Source organism: Meles meles, chromosome 10 (assembly GCF_922984935.1).
Source record: "Meles meles chromosome 10, mMelMel3.1 paternal haplotype, whole genome shotgun sequence".
NCBI lineage: Eukaryota > Metazoa > Chordata > Mammalia > Carnivora > Mustelidae > Meles > Meles meles.
In genome coordinates, this window is record NC_060075.1 from 54,042,792 (window position 1) to 54,061,324 (window position 18,533).

At 39.6% G+C, this 18,533-nt stretch overlaps 1 protein-coding gene across 2 annotated transcripts in view; it reads left to right on the top strand.

The window, feature by feature from the left end:
• The window catches only part of RAPGEF5 (Rap guanine nucleotide exchange factor 5), a 225,989-nt gene that overhangs the window by 161,960 nt on the left and 45,496 nt on the right, over window positions 1–18,533 (top strand). For both annotated transcript variants that reach the window (XM_046020444.1, XM_046020445.1), the window contains exon 12: window positions 16,220–16,298. In XM_046020444.1, coding sequence (XP_045876400.1) covers window positions 16,220–16,298 — 79 coding nt within the window. The remainder of the gene's footprint in view (window positions 1–16,219; window positions 16,299–18,533) is intronic.

An 18,533-nucleotide genomic window follows, 5' to 3' on the forward strand; every position in this document is an offset into this window, starting at 1 on the left:
GAAGATTAAAAAGGGAAAATAAGATGCATGAGGAGCAAGAATTACCTGAGAAATGAACTCTTAAGCCTTTTAACTGTAAGAATGTTGAAGAGCTTGGACATCTGGACAAGTTTCTAGACTTCATTTTAGAAAATTGGTATTTTTAAGATATTTTAAGAAACAAATCAACTGCTTTCTGATGGTTTGAGTGAAGGCCTTGTCCTAGAGCCTGGAGGTGAGACAGAGGGTCTTTGAGGGTCCCCTTCACACTGTATGGTACATGAAATTCACATGTGACTGTTGTCTCAATACAGCCAGTCCTGGTGCTAATGTCCTCAACCCGTGAACCAGGAGGGGTTTTCCATGTAAACTACAGAAAGGTGTGGAGATGAATGGGCTTTCTCCTTCATTCACCTTTGCACATTTTATTTACTTTATTTCCCTTATTTGCATTTTATCTGCTTTCCCTTCACCTCAAATGCCCAATTTGACATATTGTTAGGAAACGGGAATTTCTTTATAGTTCAGTAAATTTCTAATTTCCTAGAATGGCTGGAGAAAAATTTATTGCAAATAATAAAATACTCTGTACATGGAAAGTTGCCCTAAGTATATACATGAGTTGTCAGTTTTTGAAGGATCTGAGTATATAAAATTACAGTCTGTTTTTCAATATAAATTATATAGGCCCTATCTGATACGACACAAACTTCATGTCGAATCATGAGGCCCTGAGAGCCTTCAGCTTTATTATTGTGAGGATAAAATACTGGCTTAAATCTATCTAGTCTCTTTGACATAGGATGGAGGTTGCTTGTGAAACACAGATCATCAGTGCAACTTGAATTTTCTTTCATAAAAGTAAACTTGAGAAAGGTAACAGCTTTGTTCAGTTTTCATATTCTGTCTCCCTAACGTATGCCTACTAAGAATCTCTATAGTACAGAGACGCCTGAGTGGCCCGGTTAAGCGGCTCCCTCTTGGTTTCAACTCAGGTCATGATGTCATGTCGTGAGATGGAGCCCTGAGTTGTGCTCAGTGTGGAGTCTGCTTCAGATTCTCTCTCCCGCTCCTTCCAGCTCGAGTGTGTGCCCTCTCTCTTTCTCAATAAATAAATAAATAAACAAATAAACAAATAAATATCCTTTAAAAAAGAAGAAGAAGGACCACTATAGTATACCTTCTCAGCTTGGTACTAATGGATTTCTTTGTTCTTGTAAATTGTTTCTTTTTTTTTTTTTTTTAATTCTTTTAAAAGGAAAATGGGGATGGCTGGGTGGCTCAGTCAGTCAAGCATCTGCCTTCAGCTCAGGTCAAGATCTTGGGGTCCTGGATGGGGCTCTATGCTCAGCAGAGAATCTGCTTCACCCTCCTTCTGCTCCCTCCCTCCCTTCCTCTCCCTCTCTCTATCTCAAATAAATAAATACAATCTTTAAAAACTAAAAAAGAAAATGGATTTCTGTTCCTTGAAGAAGAAATGCTGTTCTCAAATCTCAGAGTTTCTAAAATTACCATATTTTCCTAGTGAGTTTTGGGTCTTTGGGCATATTTAATGTTGTACTTTAGTGCGAACACGATTTTGTCATGTCCAGCTGTATTTCTAGAAACTTGCTTAAATGTGTGATATCAGTCAGGCTCTTTTGGAGGAGCAAATTAGAAGGAGCAGATTCGGAAATTCACAAAGACAAGACACTGTGTCAATAGAGTTGACAATCTAGTGATTTTAGCAAGACCACAGTTTTACTGTAACATCAGCAGCTGAAGTTGGAGACTAAGATAATGTTGAAGGATGGAAAGAACTGGGGACGTCTGAGTGGCTCAGTGGGTTAAAGCCTCTGCCTTTGGCTCAGGTCATGATCCCAGGGTCCTGGGATCAAGCCCCACATCGGGCTCTCTGCTCTGCGGGGAGCCTGCTTCCTCCTCTCTCTCTCTGCCTGCCTCTCTGCCTAGTTGTGATTTTTCTCTGTCAAATAAATAAATAAAATATTTAAAAAAAAAAAAAAGGATGGAAAAACTCTTCTCTTTCTCCTTTCTCTCTCTCTCTCTCAGTGATCTTGTGTGTCATCTCCCCAGACAGCTGAAAGATTTAAAGTGAGATCATCCATTGTCCTTGTCTTGTATTTTAAAATGCTGTGCCACCTTCCTCAAGCAAAACTAGCATCCTAGCAGGGGGAAAAAAAAAATTGTCCTTTTTCTGTGTAAGAGTGTGTACTTCAGGTAGTCTCCTAAATGTTAGTGAATGGCAATTTGTTGATTATAATCACTGCATGTTAATCTCTCACAGCATGTTTCAGTCAAATTATTGCTTCATTGAAAGGGCGCAGTGCCACAGAATTGCTGTAATTGACAAGCACATGTCAATGAAAGGAATATTCTTTGAGCAGGAGAATTTTTGCCTTTAACATACCTATAATTGAGCTTTTTCTCATTTCTCTTTTGCAGTCTTTCTCATTATAACCTTCCCCTCCCATTTCCCATTATCCTCATTTTCTGCCCTTGGGGCTTTCTTGCTCTACAATTGAAACCATTCTTTTCATTCTGTTTGGAGCTTTTTGCCTTATACAGAAGGCCAATGCCTGGCTGGCAGGCCTTCCCCCAAATCTTTCAATAAATATGAAATTAGACGGAATTGTTAAATATGAGTGAAAAGAAAATGTAGAAAACTAAAATATCTTGTAATCCCCAAAATATCTTATTGTAATCTGAATAGTGCTAGGAAATTATTTTTAGAGCAATTCTGTATCCTTTTCTGCTTCAGACTTACTGTTCTTGTCTGTTTTCTGCATACAAAATACTTTGTGAATCTTTTAAATCCTTTAATCCTATAAATGAGCTTCACTTAGTGTGATGATGAAAAGTACAAGTTAGAATTACCTTTTGCATACCTGGCTGGGTATTTCTTCTTAAATGCTCAGCCTTAAATGAGCCTAATTTTTGGTGAATGAGTTGTATATATCAGGACTCATGATAGGTAGTAGTTCTAGTATTAAAGCATCTGGCATACTACTTCAATAATTACATCCCTTGGGGCGCCTGGGTGGCTCAGTGGGTTAAGCCTTTGACTTCGGCCCGGGTCATGGTCTCAGGGTCCTGGGATCAGCCCCGCATCGGGCTCTCTGCTCAGCGGGGAGCCTGCTTCCCCCTCTCACTCTCTCTCTGCCTGCCTCTCTTCCTACTTGTGATCTCTCTCTCTCTGTCAAATAAATAAATAAAATAAAAAAAAAAATAATCCCTTTCAGTGTCCCTTAAATATACATGTTAGGAAGAGAGGTTTATCTAGTACTTAAAGCAAGTTAGGTTCCCCCCCCCCTAAATTTTCCTCCTTGCTTGATATCACAAATTTTGTTTTTGTGTAACAGGCTTAAATATACCATAAATGGTGTCATGTGTTTTGTTAAGAAAAAAGAAAGAACATGGTGAAGATATTTTCATCCCTATTTTGGATCTTACCCCCGAGAGTTGGACCTATAAAGTGTAACCTCTTGTTGTCTTGTTTCAGTTTGGTCTGAATTTAAAGGCCTTGCAAGCCATTTTTATTTACCACTGTGCTGGCTTTTATAAAAGCATTGTAGTTAGCTCAAGTTCTGCCAGTGCTGATTGGCACAATGCAAGTGCATGTCTCAGAGTTATGATGACAATTTACTCTGTTTTACAGTCTCCTAGGGAGAGTGTTTGTTCTTTGGGAAAAAAACATGCAAGGCAAATGTGTCTTCATCAGCATATTCTGGAAATCCATAGTAGTGAGATCAGGATAAAGTCACAATACTTAGCTCTCAGTAAATGTACTTTGCTTGCTTTGGATAATAGAGAAACTTAAGCAGGTCACAGTACTCCTCATGTGTTTGAACTCCTAAGAATTTTCTGTGTGTATATATATATTATTTGTTATTAGGTTTAGGCTGCGTGTAACAGAAAAACAGATGATAACTTAAACAAGGTATAAATATACTTATCTCTCATGTGAAAATACAAATAAATGGGGTACCTGGGTGGTTCAGTCATTAAATGTCTGCCTTCAGCTCAGTTCATGATCCCAGGATCCTGGGATCTAGCCCCGCATCCTGCTCCCTCCTCAATGGGGAGCCTTCTTCTCCCTCCCCCAGTCCCCCTGCTTGTGGAGAGAGAGAGAGAGAGAGAGAGAGAGAGCGCCCAACTGTGCGCGCCCCTCGAGAGCATGCAAAATATGGCCAACAAAAAAGCAAAGTTCGATTCCTAAGAAATGAAATACGGCATGTAATTTTATAAATGGAAGCTAATGTTAGTTCGTTTTGATAATTTAGATCCCGGACCATAATTACATTTCTGTCTCTTTAAAGAAATGTAAAAATATTGTGATTCATTACTCAGTGGAGAGTCTGCTTCTCCCTTCCCCTGTTCTTGCGCTCTTGCTCTAGATCACTCTCTCTCTCCCCCTCCCAAATAAACAAAGTCTTTTTTTTTTAAAAAGATTTCATTTATTTATTTGACAGAACAGAAGTAGGCGGAGTGGTAGGCAGAGGAAAGGGAGAAGCAGGCTTCCTACGGAGCAGCTGAGCAGGGAGCCTGAAGCAGGGCTCCATCCCAGGACCCTGGGATTATGGCCTGAGCTGAGGCAGACACTTAACCAACTGAGCCATCCAGGCACCCCAGTAAATAAAATCTTAAAAAAATATATGTTTTTCACAAAACATCTGAGGCACATACTAAAAAATATTTCCTATATTATGACTTCGACTAAGCTTAATAATAGCACACATTAAATTTGTTCTCATAAAAATAGCTTAAGCATATAATTATATTATTATATTCCTGGTGATATTTTGGAACTCTTATGTACCTGATGAGTGGGTCAAATCACCATGAATCGTGTGATTTCAGTGCTAGGAGAAAGGCCTAAGGATGTTTTAAGGTGTGTAAGTAGTACACTTATTTTGAAACAACACAAAACTGACTTATTAGAACCATTTGAGACAAAGGAGTTTGTATGAATGACTTTAGCCAAAAAGACAAAAATACCTTAACCAATGACAGTTAATACATGTTTAATGGCTTGATTACCCAGATGTTGGACGAATAAGCAAACATGATCACTGAAGTGAGGAACAGACAAGACTTTGATGTCGAAGTCCGTTTTTGTTGTTGTTGTTGTTGTTTTAGGAAAGGGACAAAATAAAAACATGACTAATGATTGTCAGTATCTGTAATGTTTAGTATGGAGAAGTTTATCTAGAAGGAAAAGAGGAGTTTTACAGTTTGACTGTTTTAAAATATTTTATTTTTATTTATTTATTTGACAGACAGAGATCACAAGCAGGCAGAGAGGCAGAGGGAGAGAGAGGAGGAAGCAGGCTTCCCTCTGAGCAGGGAGCCTGACTTGGGGCTCCATCCCAGGACCCTGGGATCATGACCTGAGCTGAAGGCAGAGGCTTTAACCCACTGAGCCACCCAGGCGCCCCCCTACAGTTTGACTGTTTTAAAAAATTGTTTCAGTTTCTGCCTTTACACTTCAGCTCCCTCTTCTCCTCCTCTCCCCGCGCCCCCCACCTTGTGGTGCTTGTACATGTGCTTTAGAGAAAAAGCGCATTTTAAAGCACTCTCTAAAAAAAAAAAAAAAAAAAAAAAAAAAAACTTAAAAGCATTAGGAGTTTGTGGACTATCTTAATCCTTCCATGTGATGGTCAGTTCTACTTTTAGAAAAGGAAATTAGCTGATCCCTTATAGCTCTTTGCTACTTACCAAGTATTTGCTAGAAAATAAAAATGAAATTCGAATAGGAATAAAGGAACTCTAGCATGCTGGTGTATAGATGGAAAACGACTTTATGGGGGCACTTTTGTCAATTCAGAAATAAAAAGACTAAGTCCCTATATCTGTGGCACTCCTCCCTGTCCACAACCAGGACTCTGTTACTTTCCTGTACACCCATTACCTCCATGTCTAGTATGGACCATTGGGGTTCACAGCCTCAGAAGAGCAGAGTGCAGTGAAATCCAGAGCTGGGGATCAGCCCCCCTTGGGACCTAGGACCCTTCTGATATTAACCTGCAGCAACTCAGTAGTTTTTCACCCTACTTAGCTCGGGCTTGGCGTCAGTCATCCCACAAAGAGTATCAGACCTGCCTCTTAGAAAGAGTATGAGGTGCACAGATCGTGTGGGTAGAGCTCCTGGTACAGCACGCAGGATGTGGTCAGTAGAGGGGGGCTTTTTCGATTATGTTCAAAGAGAATAGCTACTATCTTCCCTTCTCTACTTTTCCTCGTTGCCCATCAAAGCTGTTTTTGGCTTCCTGGTGCACACTAAGGAATAGATGTGGTTCAAAGCAAATTTGGGGCTCTCTAGGGCTAAAATGCATGCTGGGTGGGGGATGGGGGTGAGGGATGTGGGATTGAGTGGGGGTACGGTTTGTTCAGACATTCTCATGAACGGAATATTCATCAGCTTGGGGCTATAGGCTCCCATATGTGGTCCTTTTATGATGTCACCAGTTAAATTTCAAACCCCGTAAAAGTTGAGGCCTTAAAACTTGGCCTTCTGCATGGCAGCAAGCACAGAGCTCAACCCCAAGCAATACATGTTCAGTCAGTGGTTGTGACCAAACTTTTCTTTGTGACCCAAAAGCACTAGTCTCCCTTTCACCCGTGTGAGAAAGAAAGCAGCTCTGCGGTACTGAAAAGAACTCCAAAGATTGTTCTGGAACCTAGAGCACAAAAGCATCCCTGCTGTCAGTCAGTGGGTGAAATATTTGTCCCAGAAATAATTTTAAACATGGGCTACACAGGTAAGTGAGCTTTCTAATTTTGGGCATTTTCAGATCGTGTAAGATCTCGTGCCAGATTGTTTAGAAAGAGGCTTAGTTATGTTTAATTGTGTTTAATTGTTTTTTTAAAAGACTTCTTTATTTTTTAAGATTTTATTTATTTATTTGAGACAGACAGAATGAGAGACAAGAGAGCATGGGTGGGGAGGGTCAGAGGGAGAAGCAGACTCCCTGCTGGGCAGGGAGCCCGCTGTGGGACTTAATCCTGGGTCTCCGGGATCAATGACCTGAGCTGAAGGCAATCACTTAACCAACTGAGCCACTCAGGCACCGCTAAAAGACTTCATTTTTTTTTTTTACAAGATTGTATTTATTTGACACAGAGAGAGGGATTTTATTTTATTTATTTGACAGAGAGAGAGGGGAAAAATTATTTATTTATTTGCACACACAGGGGGAGCAGCAGAGGGAGAGGGAGAAGCAGGCTTCCCACTGAGCCAGGGAGCCCAATTTGGGACTGGATCCCAGGACTCTGAGATCACGACCTGAGCCGAAGGCAGACAGTTAACCGACTGAGCCACCCAGGTGCCCCAAAACTTCATTTTTAAAAATTTTATTCACTTATTTCTTGGGGGAGGAATGAGGGAGAGAGAGAGAGAGCGCGCGCGCACAAGCAAGGGGAGCAGCAGCCAGAGGAAGAGGCAGGCTCCCTGCCAAGCAAGGAGCCTGACATGGGACTCGATCTCAGGATCCCAGGAGGCAGGCACTTAACTGACTGAGTCACCGAGGCACCGCTAAAAAATTTCATTTTTAAGTAAGTTCCACACCCAACGTGGGGCTCAAACTCAGACAACCCCTAGATCAAGAATGCCGACCAGGCACCCTAGTTGTGTTTAAATTAAACTAGTAAATTGGTAGAGTATCTTTTTATCTTTAATATATCTAGTTATCATTCTTAGCTTTATTTTTTTTTTAAGGATTTTATTTACTTATTTGACAAACAGAGATCACAAATAGGCAGAGAGGCAGGCAAAGAGAGAGGGGAAAGCAGGCTCTCTGCTGAGCAGACAGCCCGATATGGGGCTTGATCCTAGGACCCTGGGATCATGACCCTAGCTGAAGGCAGAGGCTTAACCCACTGAGCTACTCAGGTGCCCCTCATCCTTAGCTTTAAATCAAGGAAGTTGCCTCTCGCTCAGCTTGGAGGAAAATAACTTCTCTCTCATAGCTCTAGAATTTGTTAAGCAGAAACAAAAAATAAAATCTTACTCATCTGAATTCAGTGATAATGATTCACAGTGACCAGGGTGGAAAAATTAACATTCCAAATGGTGATATATTCCAAGTTTTGGAAGAAGGCTGATAATAGAGATTCTTCGTGGTGCCTGGGAGATAAAAATATCATACTTTGTCCTAAGTTGATTCCACTATTAAAATTATTGCTTCAAATAACCATGCCCCAGACTTCTAATTTAGAATTTGATGTTTCAATTAATTTTTTCTTCATTTTGTGACATTTTGGAGTGTTTAATGGACAAGCACTTAGGAACACAGTTTGTGTCTTTAAGAATGCATTCTGTGACGTTAATCACACCAGATGGAGCAACTCTGAGAGTCGGCTGTGTTAGCCTGAGTGACTCTTGCAACTGGTTATTAATTTTTGTTGGTAGATGCTGGCAGATTGTATTGAAGGCTCCATACCCATGACACTTCCCACATTCTCATCTTATACTGTTAAATAAAATGATACTTAGATTGATCAGGAAGAAATACTTCCTCCCAGCTTATTGTGAGAGCTGCTGCTGTTACTAATCAGGAAGCTATAACACCTGCAAGAAGAGTCTTTGGGGAAAACAGTGCGATAGATGGTGTGAAGGCAACTATCAGAATATCCTTAGTTCTGAATACTGTTACGCTGAAAAAAATAAATAAAATGGAAAAAAAAAAAAAGAATATCCTTAGTTCCTTCTAGTCTCACTCGGGTATGCCCCTAACGTATCCAAGGGGCATCTCTCCAAAGCCATCAGACACCCACACCATCCACACACCAAACCCTGTGGCCTTTGAATTCAGGCAAAGTCTGATGGACCTCCCTCCAGCAAATTTTGACACTCAGGATCTCCTTTCCTATCCATCACTCTTCCTAGTTGGCTTCTGTTATGTTTGTGTTCTCCCTGTTCTCCTGTTTCTTTCTCTTCTCTCCCCCTTTCCTGAACACATCCTTCTCTTAGCATTGCCCAAATGTGAACATACACCCCAGCTCAGCCCTCAGCTCCCTGCTTACAACTTGCTGGGGTTGTATCTGAGAGCTGATGTTGTTCCGGCCACCCTCTCCATCCCTTCTTATGGTAGCTCCCATAATCATCCAGACCTCTTTTTTTTTTTTTTTTTAAAGATTTATTTATTTGACAGATAGAGATTACAAGTAGGCAGAGTGGCAGGCAGAGAGAGAGAGAGGAGGAAGCAGGCTCCCAGCTAAGCAGAGAGCCTGATGCGGGGCTCGATCCCAGGACCCTGGGATCATGACCTGAGCTGAAGGCAGAGGCTTTAACCCGCTGAGCCACCCAGGTGCCCCTCATCCAGACCTCTTTAGTGAGCTCTGGTCTTTGATATTTCTGCCCAGTATCTTCACTTAAAGTAACCTTAGGGAACTCAAGCTCCAAGTATTTAAAAAGTACACTCATCTTCCCTCTCCTGATTTTCCCTTTATCCAGTCTGACTGTCCTGATGCAACAAGTGTAATCTGTATCTCTTGTCATTTCTGCCCTTGAAAATTTCCATTCACTTCCCTTTTCCTATAAAACAAGCCCCAGGCTTCTTGCTCTAGAGCTTAAAGACCCTCCAGGAATTGGTTCCAACCTACTTTCTAGCTTTACTTTGCAGTTACACATGTGATCCCTTCCATTACTCTTTCTAAACTTTATCATAGACCAAGACTTCAAAACTCACCTGTCCACAGACCACTCATAAGAACAGGTGAAGCCAAGGAGGGCAGAGCCGTGATGAACCACAGAGCGTACCCTGCAATGAAAAGGGCAACTCAGCACTAAACTAAGTTGGCTTATGACATGTGGGTCGGGTATTGCCAGATCTTTTGATTATTATGTTTCGTTTTGTTTAAGGATTCATTTATTCATTTTAGAGAGAATATGTGAATGAGGGGGAGGGGGAGAGGGAGACAATCTCAAGCAGACTCCCCACTAAGCGTGACCCCAACCCTGAGATCATGACCTGAGCCAAAATCAGTAGTCAGATGCTTAACCAACTGAGCCACCCAGGCGCCTAGGTCTTCCGATTTTTAAACATTGTCACATAACGAAAAATATCTTTAACGGCTAGATAAGGCCCAGAGGCCACGCGTTTGTGACTTGGCAGCAGACACACACGCTGTCACTCCTTCGCTCACATTTATTTAACCTCTTTATCCACCAATTATTCTCCTCCTCCTCCTTCTTCTTCTTTTTAAGATTTCATTTATTTATTTGACAGAGAGATAGAGGTAGAGAGCACAAGCGGAGGGAATGGCAGAGGGAGAGGGAGAAGCAGGCTTCCCACTGAGCAGGGAGCCCGACGCACGGCTTGATCCTAGCACCCCGGGATCATGACCCGACCATCTGAGCCACCCAGGCACCCCTCCACCAGTTCTTCTTAGAAGTTCAGGGGTGACCCCTCATGGCCCCTTCCATGGCATGTTGGAGTTTCCTTCATCCCTTAGAACATTTATGATTGGGGCTGCCCAGTTGAGGTGTTGCCTTGTTGAGTTCATTTCATGGGGACAAAAGTCTCAGCTCCCTGACTAATTATGAGCTTGACGCCATGGCTCCCTCGTGCTTTCTTGTCTCTCACCCCCAAATCCCTTAGCAAATGCCTTCTATATAGTCAGTTGTCAGTACTAAGTTTTTTCCTTGGTTGATTGGTAGGACTTGGAGAATTGGAAAAGGGTCTGAATATTATTTTATGAATGTAAGAACAGGTGGTCCTTATTGAGTGCCTAATGTACACCGTGTTCTCTGCCAGGTACTTGAGAATGCGCTATTCTGTTCATTAATTCTGTTTAATTCTGCCTGCAATTCTGCTACGTGTGGATATGATACCCACTTTATAGCTGACTTAACTAAGGCCCAGAGACATTCAACATTGTGCCTAAGGTTATCCAGGTAGAAATTCAGTTCTCTGATTCCCTTATTACTTTCCACACTGTTTTCTAAGTTTCCTAGCAGGTTTAGCAGACACAGGCATGAGTCACAAATGGGTTGTAATTTTAATTGTGCCTAGACTCTGAGAGCAGCTGAGGGCTGGGGCAGCAGGAGCTCATGGGGCCTGTCACCTCTCTCCCCTCCCAGGGTGACTTGCAAACGCGACTGTTGGTGTGGAGAATGTGGGTAAGCCCTGGGTTTATTAGTGCATGCTCCGTCTAGTGACATTTTTTAAAAGGCAGCATGTGAAACGCAATATAGTGCAGAACATAATTCCTGTTGTATTCAAATCGTTTCTTCCTAAAGAATGATGGGATTCCAAAACCAAATTTTTCAAGTTACGATAAGAACAGATTTCATTATTTGAAGAGTGCCACCAAGCTCTGTGTGTAGTAAGTAAGCTCCTGTCATGAAAGAGGTGACCTTTAAAATCTGATGTAGAAACAGCATTCAATGAATAAGCATTTTTTTATGTAACCAATAAGGAAAAATAAAACGAGATCTCAAGATTTGGTCATTTTAGAATAGCTAAGCTCTTCTGGCGAATACTCTGGCGAAGTGTAAAAATATCCAGGAATTGAGTTAATTTTAAAAGCTGCATTTGAGGTCATGAATATTGCTTTCAGAAATGTCAAATAAACTGAGAAAAAAGCATAGCTCTTAAGGGCACAACACTTGAACCTATGATTCAGGCATGAACATTAATTTTTTTTTTTAATTTGTGCTTAATCAAGTTACGTGGTACATTTTGGCACTGCTTCTCGAAAAATAATGGCAAGTTGTAATATTCCTGGACCAGAAACAAGACCTTTCAAGTACAGAGTTTTTCTTGGCTTCTCGAAATAAAGTTTAAGTAGAACATACTTTAGAGTGCCTTAAATTCCATTGCATCTGAAGTAGAAATATAGGTGAAACAAAACTGCTAACAGTACTTTAGGGAATATGGGTCATTATAGAAATGTTGAATATTCACATTACCATACTTCGTTTAAATAGGAACTATTGGCAGTTGTCTGTCAAAATTCTTACCATTTGCTTTCATGGCAATTCACTTATACCAAAAAAAAAGAAGGAAAGAAAGAAAGAAAAAGAAAAAAAAAGAAAAGCACTAGGCTTAGACCTTTTTGAAGCATTTAGATCAGTTCCTCTGAATTGATTACATTTATGTAACAGAACCCTATAAAAAGGATCAGTTACTAGTCCACCTGACACAACTCTAGGATGCTCCAGAAACACTTGCATTTTACAGAAATAAATGGACATTTTAGTGCTTGATACATTTCAAGTGAGAATGAGAAGATATTTTAATATCTGCATAAAAGAAAAATACATTCAAGTAAAATCAAATGAAAATGGACAGTTCTTTTCTTATACCTTAAGATTTAGATAGTAACAGATGAGGGAAAAGTCCTGTATTAACATCATTATGGTCATGAGTTTTAGAGTAATTTTTTTAAAAATTTTTTCAGTGTTCCAAGATTCATTGTTTTTAGAGTCATTTCTATCAAAGCTTTAGATTTTGACTATACATTGATGTATTTTATTTCAAGTGAACATAATGCTTAAAATTAATAGTATCTGCTTTCCAGTTTTGATTGTCACCAGCATGTTTCTTTTATACTGCAAGAATACTTCCTATATTTAAAAAAGCCACAACATAAATATTCTGTTATTTGGGGGGAGCGGGAAAGTACTCCCAAAATGATGGCTGAATACTTTTGTCAGTGATGAGCCAAGAATTTGGGATTAGATTTAGTGATTGATTTAATGAATGGAATTTCAAAGGAAAGGTGTTTGTCTATTAATACCTAAGTATTCACAGAGTTAGAAAGCAAAATGAATATATCTTTTTATTCAGAATGTTAGTGTATACGGCAACTATGAATTTGTTTAAATGAAAGATACTTTTATACACAAAGGTGCTTTTCTGCCTAAGGTCTTAAATTACTGTTAATTAAGCACTATATAATATAATAGATAATTACAGTGTTTTAATGTGGATGCCAGAGGATGTGCTAGTCTTTCTAAATGGCTATTGTTGGCTAATAGTCTTCAGGGGATCATTTGTATAGCCATTGTGGTTCTAAAAATATCTCTGAATACCATGGGACAGTCTTTTTTGATACATGGCTGTAACAAAATGCATTTTTATTTGAAGTGTGTCATTTTGATTATATCATTCAATTACTTTCGTGGGCAGCAAAAAAAAATACCAGTGCTGAAAGAAAGTAAGGGAAAGTTCTTTATATAGAAAAGAATTTCATAACAATATGGTAGTTAAATAGGGAAAGATTGGAATCAAGGGCATAGGGAATCTGTTCTCTGTTGAGGAATTTTAGCCTTTCGGTAGGACTTTAACTGGAAATGTTTTTATGTAGCCTTGTTGTTTTTATTTTAATTAATATTTCTGTTGCAAAGAGATAATTAGGTAAATGCTGTTGAATATTAAATATGGTAGTAGCTTAGGGGAAAGCATTTCTGGGTCAAAGCCCTTAACAAAATGTCGTCACATGTGAGCTCATTAATTGAGTCGAATGCCAAATGGTTTTGCCACCATATAAACCAGACTTCTCACAGTCACTCAGCTCATTATCCAAGGCTGTTCCAGAATGGAATGACTGGTTATGTCAAAGTTTAATGGCATTCTTTTTCATCTCAGTTGCTAATGGAGCAAATTTTGATTAGAGAATAGTTCCAACCTCCTTGAATCAGCTAAGTATAAGAACATTCCAAAGAGTCTGAACCTATCCCATCAAGTATTTTGAACGCTGAATGGTGAGGTTCTCTGGCTCTCACTCATTGGTTTCTGTATATCATCTGCTCTGATCTATAAGGGCCCACAGAGAACCCTCAAATAGATTTTTAGGCTACTCTGTGGTTCTTGCTGCCTGTACCTAGCAGCGAATGCAAAAAAGACTCAATTTCTAACGAGAGCAGAGAGCTTGAAGATTTTCATCACCCATATTTATTACAGAACCGTGTTAGAACTGGTGACTATCCCTGCTCAGTAGTGTCCCAGAGTGTGAGTTTTTAAGTAGTATTTCAAAGTATCCTAGGGGTTCAGATGTTATGCCACTGTTTGATTTTTCTTGAAACTATTTTAAGAACTGTGATGAAGGACACACAGACCTCCAAAATGTATATTTCAGGATTTTCATTAGGATAACCAAGTGATGAACTTCTGTTGCCAGGTTAACTAGTTTTGGGGGCTTAGAATACCGTTTCTCCTGCCTTTTTGTGCAGACGAATATTTGAAACTGCACGGAATCTTTCCTGTGAATTTGGAAATTATGTTGGAGGTCGCAGCTTGGCAGTCACTGTTGTAGACAGGGTCTCTAGGAGAGAGCTCCCAGGCCTTCTGTGAGTGCAGGCTGTGCGTGTGCGTTCACACTGAATTGTCCAACCAGCCACACTCCCACAGTTACCTTCAGCATATAGGGCTGTAGAGCTCTATACGGGGCTGTTCCTTCCCCTACACACTTACAGTGGATAGGGCTTCATTTCTGCCTAGCAAGGCCCAGACACATCTGTTTGAGAACTTACTTTTATAAATAACAGTAAGCTGGAGCAGAGACTGTTAATATATTGCAGTGTGATACATTTTACGTGTAGGCTTATTTGACATTACGGGCGCCATTTGTCAAATTTATTTTTTTAATAAGGAATACTATTACTTAGCATAAATAAGTAAATATCTTTAAAAAAAACTTTCTTAATACTCTTCATTAGCATCTCTGGTTCATTTCACTTAAGGCCATTCCGCAATTAGAAAGGAAGTTTTGTTTTGTTTTTTTTAACATGACCATTTGCAATCACTTATTGGTGTAAATTGGGATGATCTTGATGTTCTGCAACCAAACAAAACAATTAATTAAGCAGGGGCAGCTGACAAGGATTGGAGATATCATTCACTACCTCTTTATATCAGAGTTTTGTGTTTATAAACATAGCCTTGTTGTTTTGCATTGATCACTTCTTACAGTAAATGTTATTGGTTATTTCTAAAAATTCTGGCATTTTTAGATGTATAAGACCTCAACATAGACCTTCAGAGCTCTATACAGGGCTATTCTTTCTACTTACACACTCAGTATAGCTCTTGGAGAGCATAAATTGTATCGCATGTACAAGCTCATTATTCTTACGATTGATTAATTACTATTTCAAATTCCTAGAAATTTATTCCAGGATGTAAAAGACATAAAAATGAAATCATATAGTAAAAAGAATTTTAGGTTAAGGAGGCTGGATAAAAACAAGTATGGCAAGAGCTCTACTTTGCACAGTGCATGTGATTTTTTTCTATCAATTTGGAAATGATATTGAGGGGTCAGGGTTTACCTGTTCAGCTGTTCCATAGTACATGTAAGCTGCACTTTTCCAAGAACACTCAAGGCCAAGAGGCAATAAAAATCAAAGCTTTTTTTGTCAGTTGAGGAGGTAGGGAAGGGATTGGGAAGGAGTATATCATGGTATGTTATCCCTGCTCCCCATATATTTTTTAATTTTTTTAAAAGATTTTTTTGTATTTATTTGACAAAGAAAGATCACAAGTAGGCAGAGAGGCAGGCAGAGAAAGAGAAAGAAGCAGGCTCCCCGCTGAGCAAAGAGCCCAATGCAGGGCTCTACCCCAGGACCCTGGGATCATGACCTGAGCCGAAGGCAGAGGCTTTAATCCACTGAGTCACCCAGGCGCCCCTGCTCCCCATACTTAACAGGACTTAGCTGTGTCTCTCTCCACCATAGTACCATCACCCACCACATTTCCCGCTTCTCATAGATGTATTTGAGAGAGAAAGGTGAATGGCCTTGGAACCTGTTATGTGTCCTCTAAGTTTTATTATCCATTGTTCTTGGCCTAGACTTAGGTAAATGACTTTAGAAAGTCTTAATTTATTAGAACACGCGAGCTTCATTCCCTGTGGGACTGGAGTGTATATCCCAGAAAGACTATAAAATTTATCTTTAAAAGGATATTATTTATGCATTGGGTTTCTATAACATCTTCACCCACAAAAATAAATGATGTTTTAGGGAGCGAAAAAAATAACAATTGTTGTATGTTTAGAGAGCCTTGCAACAAGAAAAATAATCCCATTGCTTGAGGTGTTCTGTGTAAGGAGTTTAAAAAATCTTAACTTCAACAAATAATGTATTTTTTGGTTAAAATTCTCCTATCCTAACCCCTCCCACAACCACCACCACTTACCGTATTTCTGCCATACATGCTGTTTGAGAGCCTGGAGAAGCAGTTGCCCTTCTTATCACTGGTGTGCTTACCTTGTGTTTGTTTTTCTTTCTTTGCAGAGACCCTCCTTGATGACTTCCTCCTCACGTACACGGTCTTTATGACAACTGATGACTTGTGCCAGGCGCTGTTGAGGCAATATCCTTCATTAACTTCAGGATGCTGTGCTGGCTTCCTCTCAGACAGATGTCTCACATTAGGAATTAACTGCCTTTCTTAATTTACTCAGCCTCTCTGTAGAGTGTGGGTCTGTTAAATATTAATGTAATGATATCCAAGGTAAAAGATGAAATGAGACAGAATAGACAGGGAGAACTGCTGTTCTCACCTTCTGGGTTGTGGGTAAATTGTACTGTTTGTGTCATGTTTTCTTCAAACGTAGGTCTCAAGATGAGAAATCTGAGGTAAGTTTGGCCCAGCGGGTAAAGCCCAGAGTCAAGAGGTTGAGTGGACAGGCCATAAGTGAACTTGTAAGACAATCAACTGTCATCTTTCAGAAGCTTTGTGAAGACATGTGCTGTTAGAATGACAGGTGTGATGAGAAGGTTAATGACGAGTTAGGGAAGCTTTATGATTTGACACATGAACTAGAAGGGATGCAACAGATGAAAGGCATAAGGCTAAGCCAAGTAAACTTACACAGAGTCTCCATACGGACTTCTTGACTCACAGTGTGCAAGAAAGGTGCTTCAGAAGCATTTAAGAAGTCTGTTAACTGTCAGGTATTTATCAAACCAAACTGAAGATTCCACTAGAGCCCTGGTGAACATTTTTAGGAAGATGGAATTTTTTTTTATTTTTTTTTTGCATATACCTGAGTTTTTATTGAGCCATAGTAGTAGTGGTCTTGGTAATATTGTCCTGTTAAATGATCGTTACATTTCTACCCAGCTTGATAGCCTTTTAACTGAAATAAAATCTCTCTTAATAAATATATAAACTAGAAAGCATGGTTACTTCGTAGCGCTTTGCTATGTCCATATGGCCACACAAAGCTACATTTCTTTTTTTTTTTTTTTTAAGATTTTATTTATTTGACAGTCAGAGATCACAAGTAGGCAGAGAGGCAGGCGGGGGTGGGGGTGGTGCGGAAGCAGGCTCCCCACTGAGCAGAGAGCCCAATGTAGGGCTCGATCCCAGGACCCTGGGATCATGACCTTAGCTGAAGGCAGAGGCTTTAACCCACTGGGCCATCCAGGCGCCTCCAAAGCTACATTTCTTGGGGAGCTTTTTGAACTGGTTCATAAAACTGGTCTTGAAACATTACCCATTTTGAATTTAGAGAATTTTAAAAACAGATTTCTTCCACAGCTTCCAAGTGGATGTTATTAAAAAATTCTGCAATAATTACAAGGCTTTCAAGTTCTTCTTTAACAGTGTTTTAGAAAAATAACTATGAGCTAATTTCTTCAACATTTTAATACTAAACCATCTATTAAACCATATAGTTTGCTTCATAGCAAATAGATGTCTTCAAACCATTGTTTTTAAATAGGATCCTTATAGGAACACCTGGGTGGTTCAGTCAGTTAAGCATCCAGCTCTTGATTTTGGTTCAGGTCATGATCTCAGTGTCCTGAGATTGAGCCTGGCATCAGGCTCCCCGCCAGGCATGGAACCTGCTGAAAATTCTCTCTCTCCCTCTGCCCCTCCCCACATCCCTCTCTCTTTAAATAAAAGTTGATAAATAAATAAATAAATAGGATCCTAGTATTATTTGAGATTATTATTGAGTAATTTAATGCCTCATAGAATTTCCCTGAAGTCTCTAAACCTTCACTTTCATATGACCATGTTTTAAGTCTTTGACCAAGACATGTTCTATGAAAATTTAGTTCATATTCTTAGCAGCCTTTTTACTAATTATCAAAACCCATGAAATCCATACTCTGATTTTTGTGAAATAATACAAACCACAAACAAAAATATGGCATCCATATTTAATTTGAGAGATTTTTTTGTGTCCCTTAGTGAAGCTATCTTATATATCCCACTGCCATCCCCTTCTAAGGAGTGGTCTGAATTAGTTTTTGTTGTTTGTCTCCCATTGTTTTTAAACATTAGTTATAGATTAGAGCCATTTATGCTGTGTTTGGGTATTTTCGACAGATACTTTTACTGTGATAGAATTTTATATTTTTTAGCTTTTATCATCATAAAAAGTATTATGTAAGCTTCCAGCCTTAGGCTAGCTAATGTTCAGTGCACTACACTGAAGGTATAGTTGTCATCCAGTGCCTTCCCATTATTCCCTTCCTCTGGCTATGTTTATAAATCAATATAATCTAGCATGGGCAAAATGTATAAAAGTGAATATACCCTGATAAAGAAAACAGAGTAACCCAAATGTTAAATTTAATTGCTAAAGTTTTT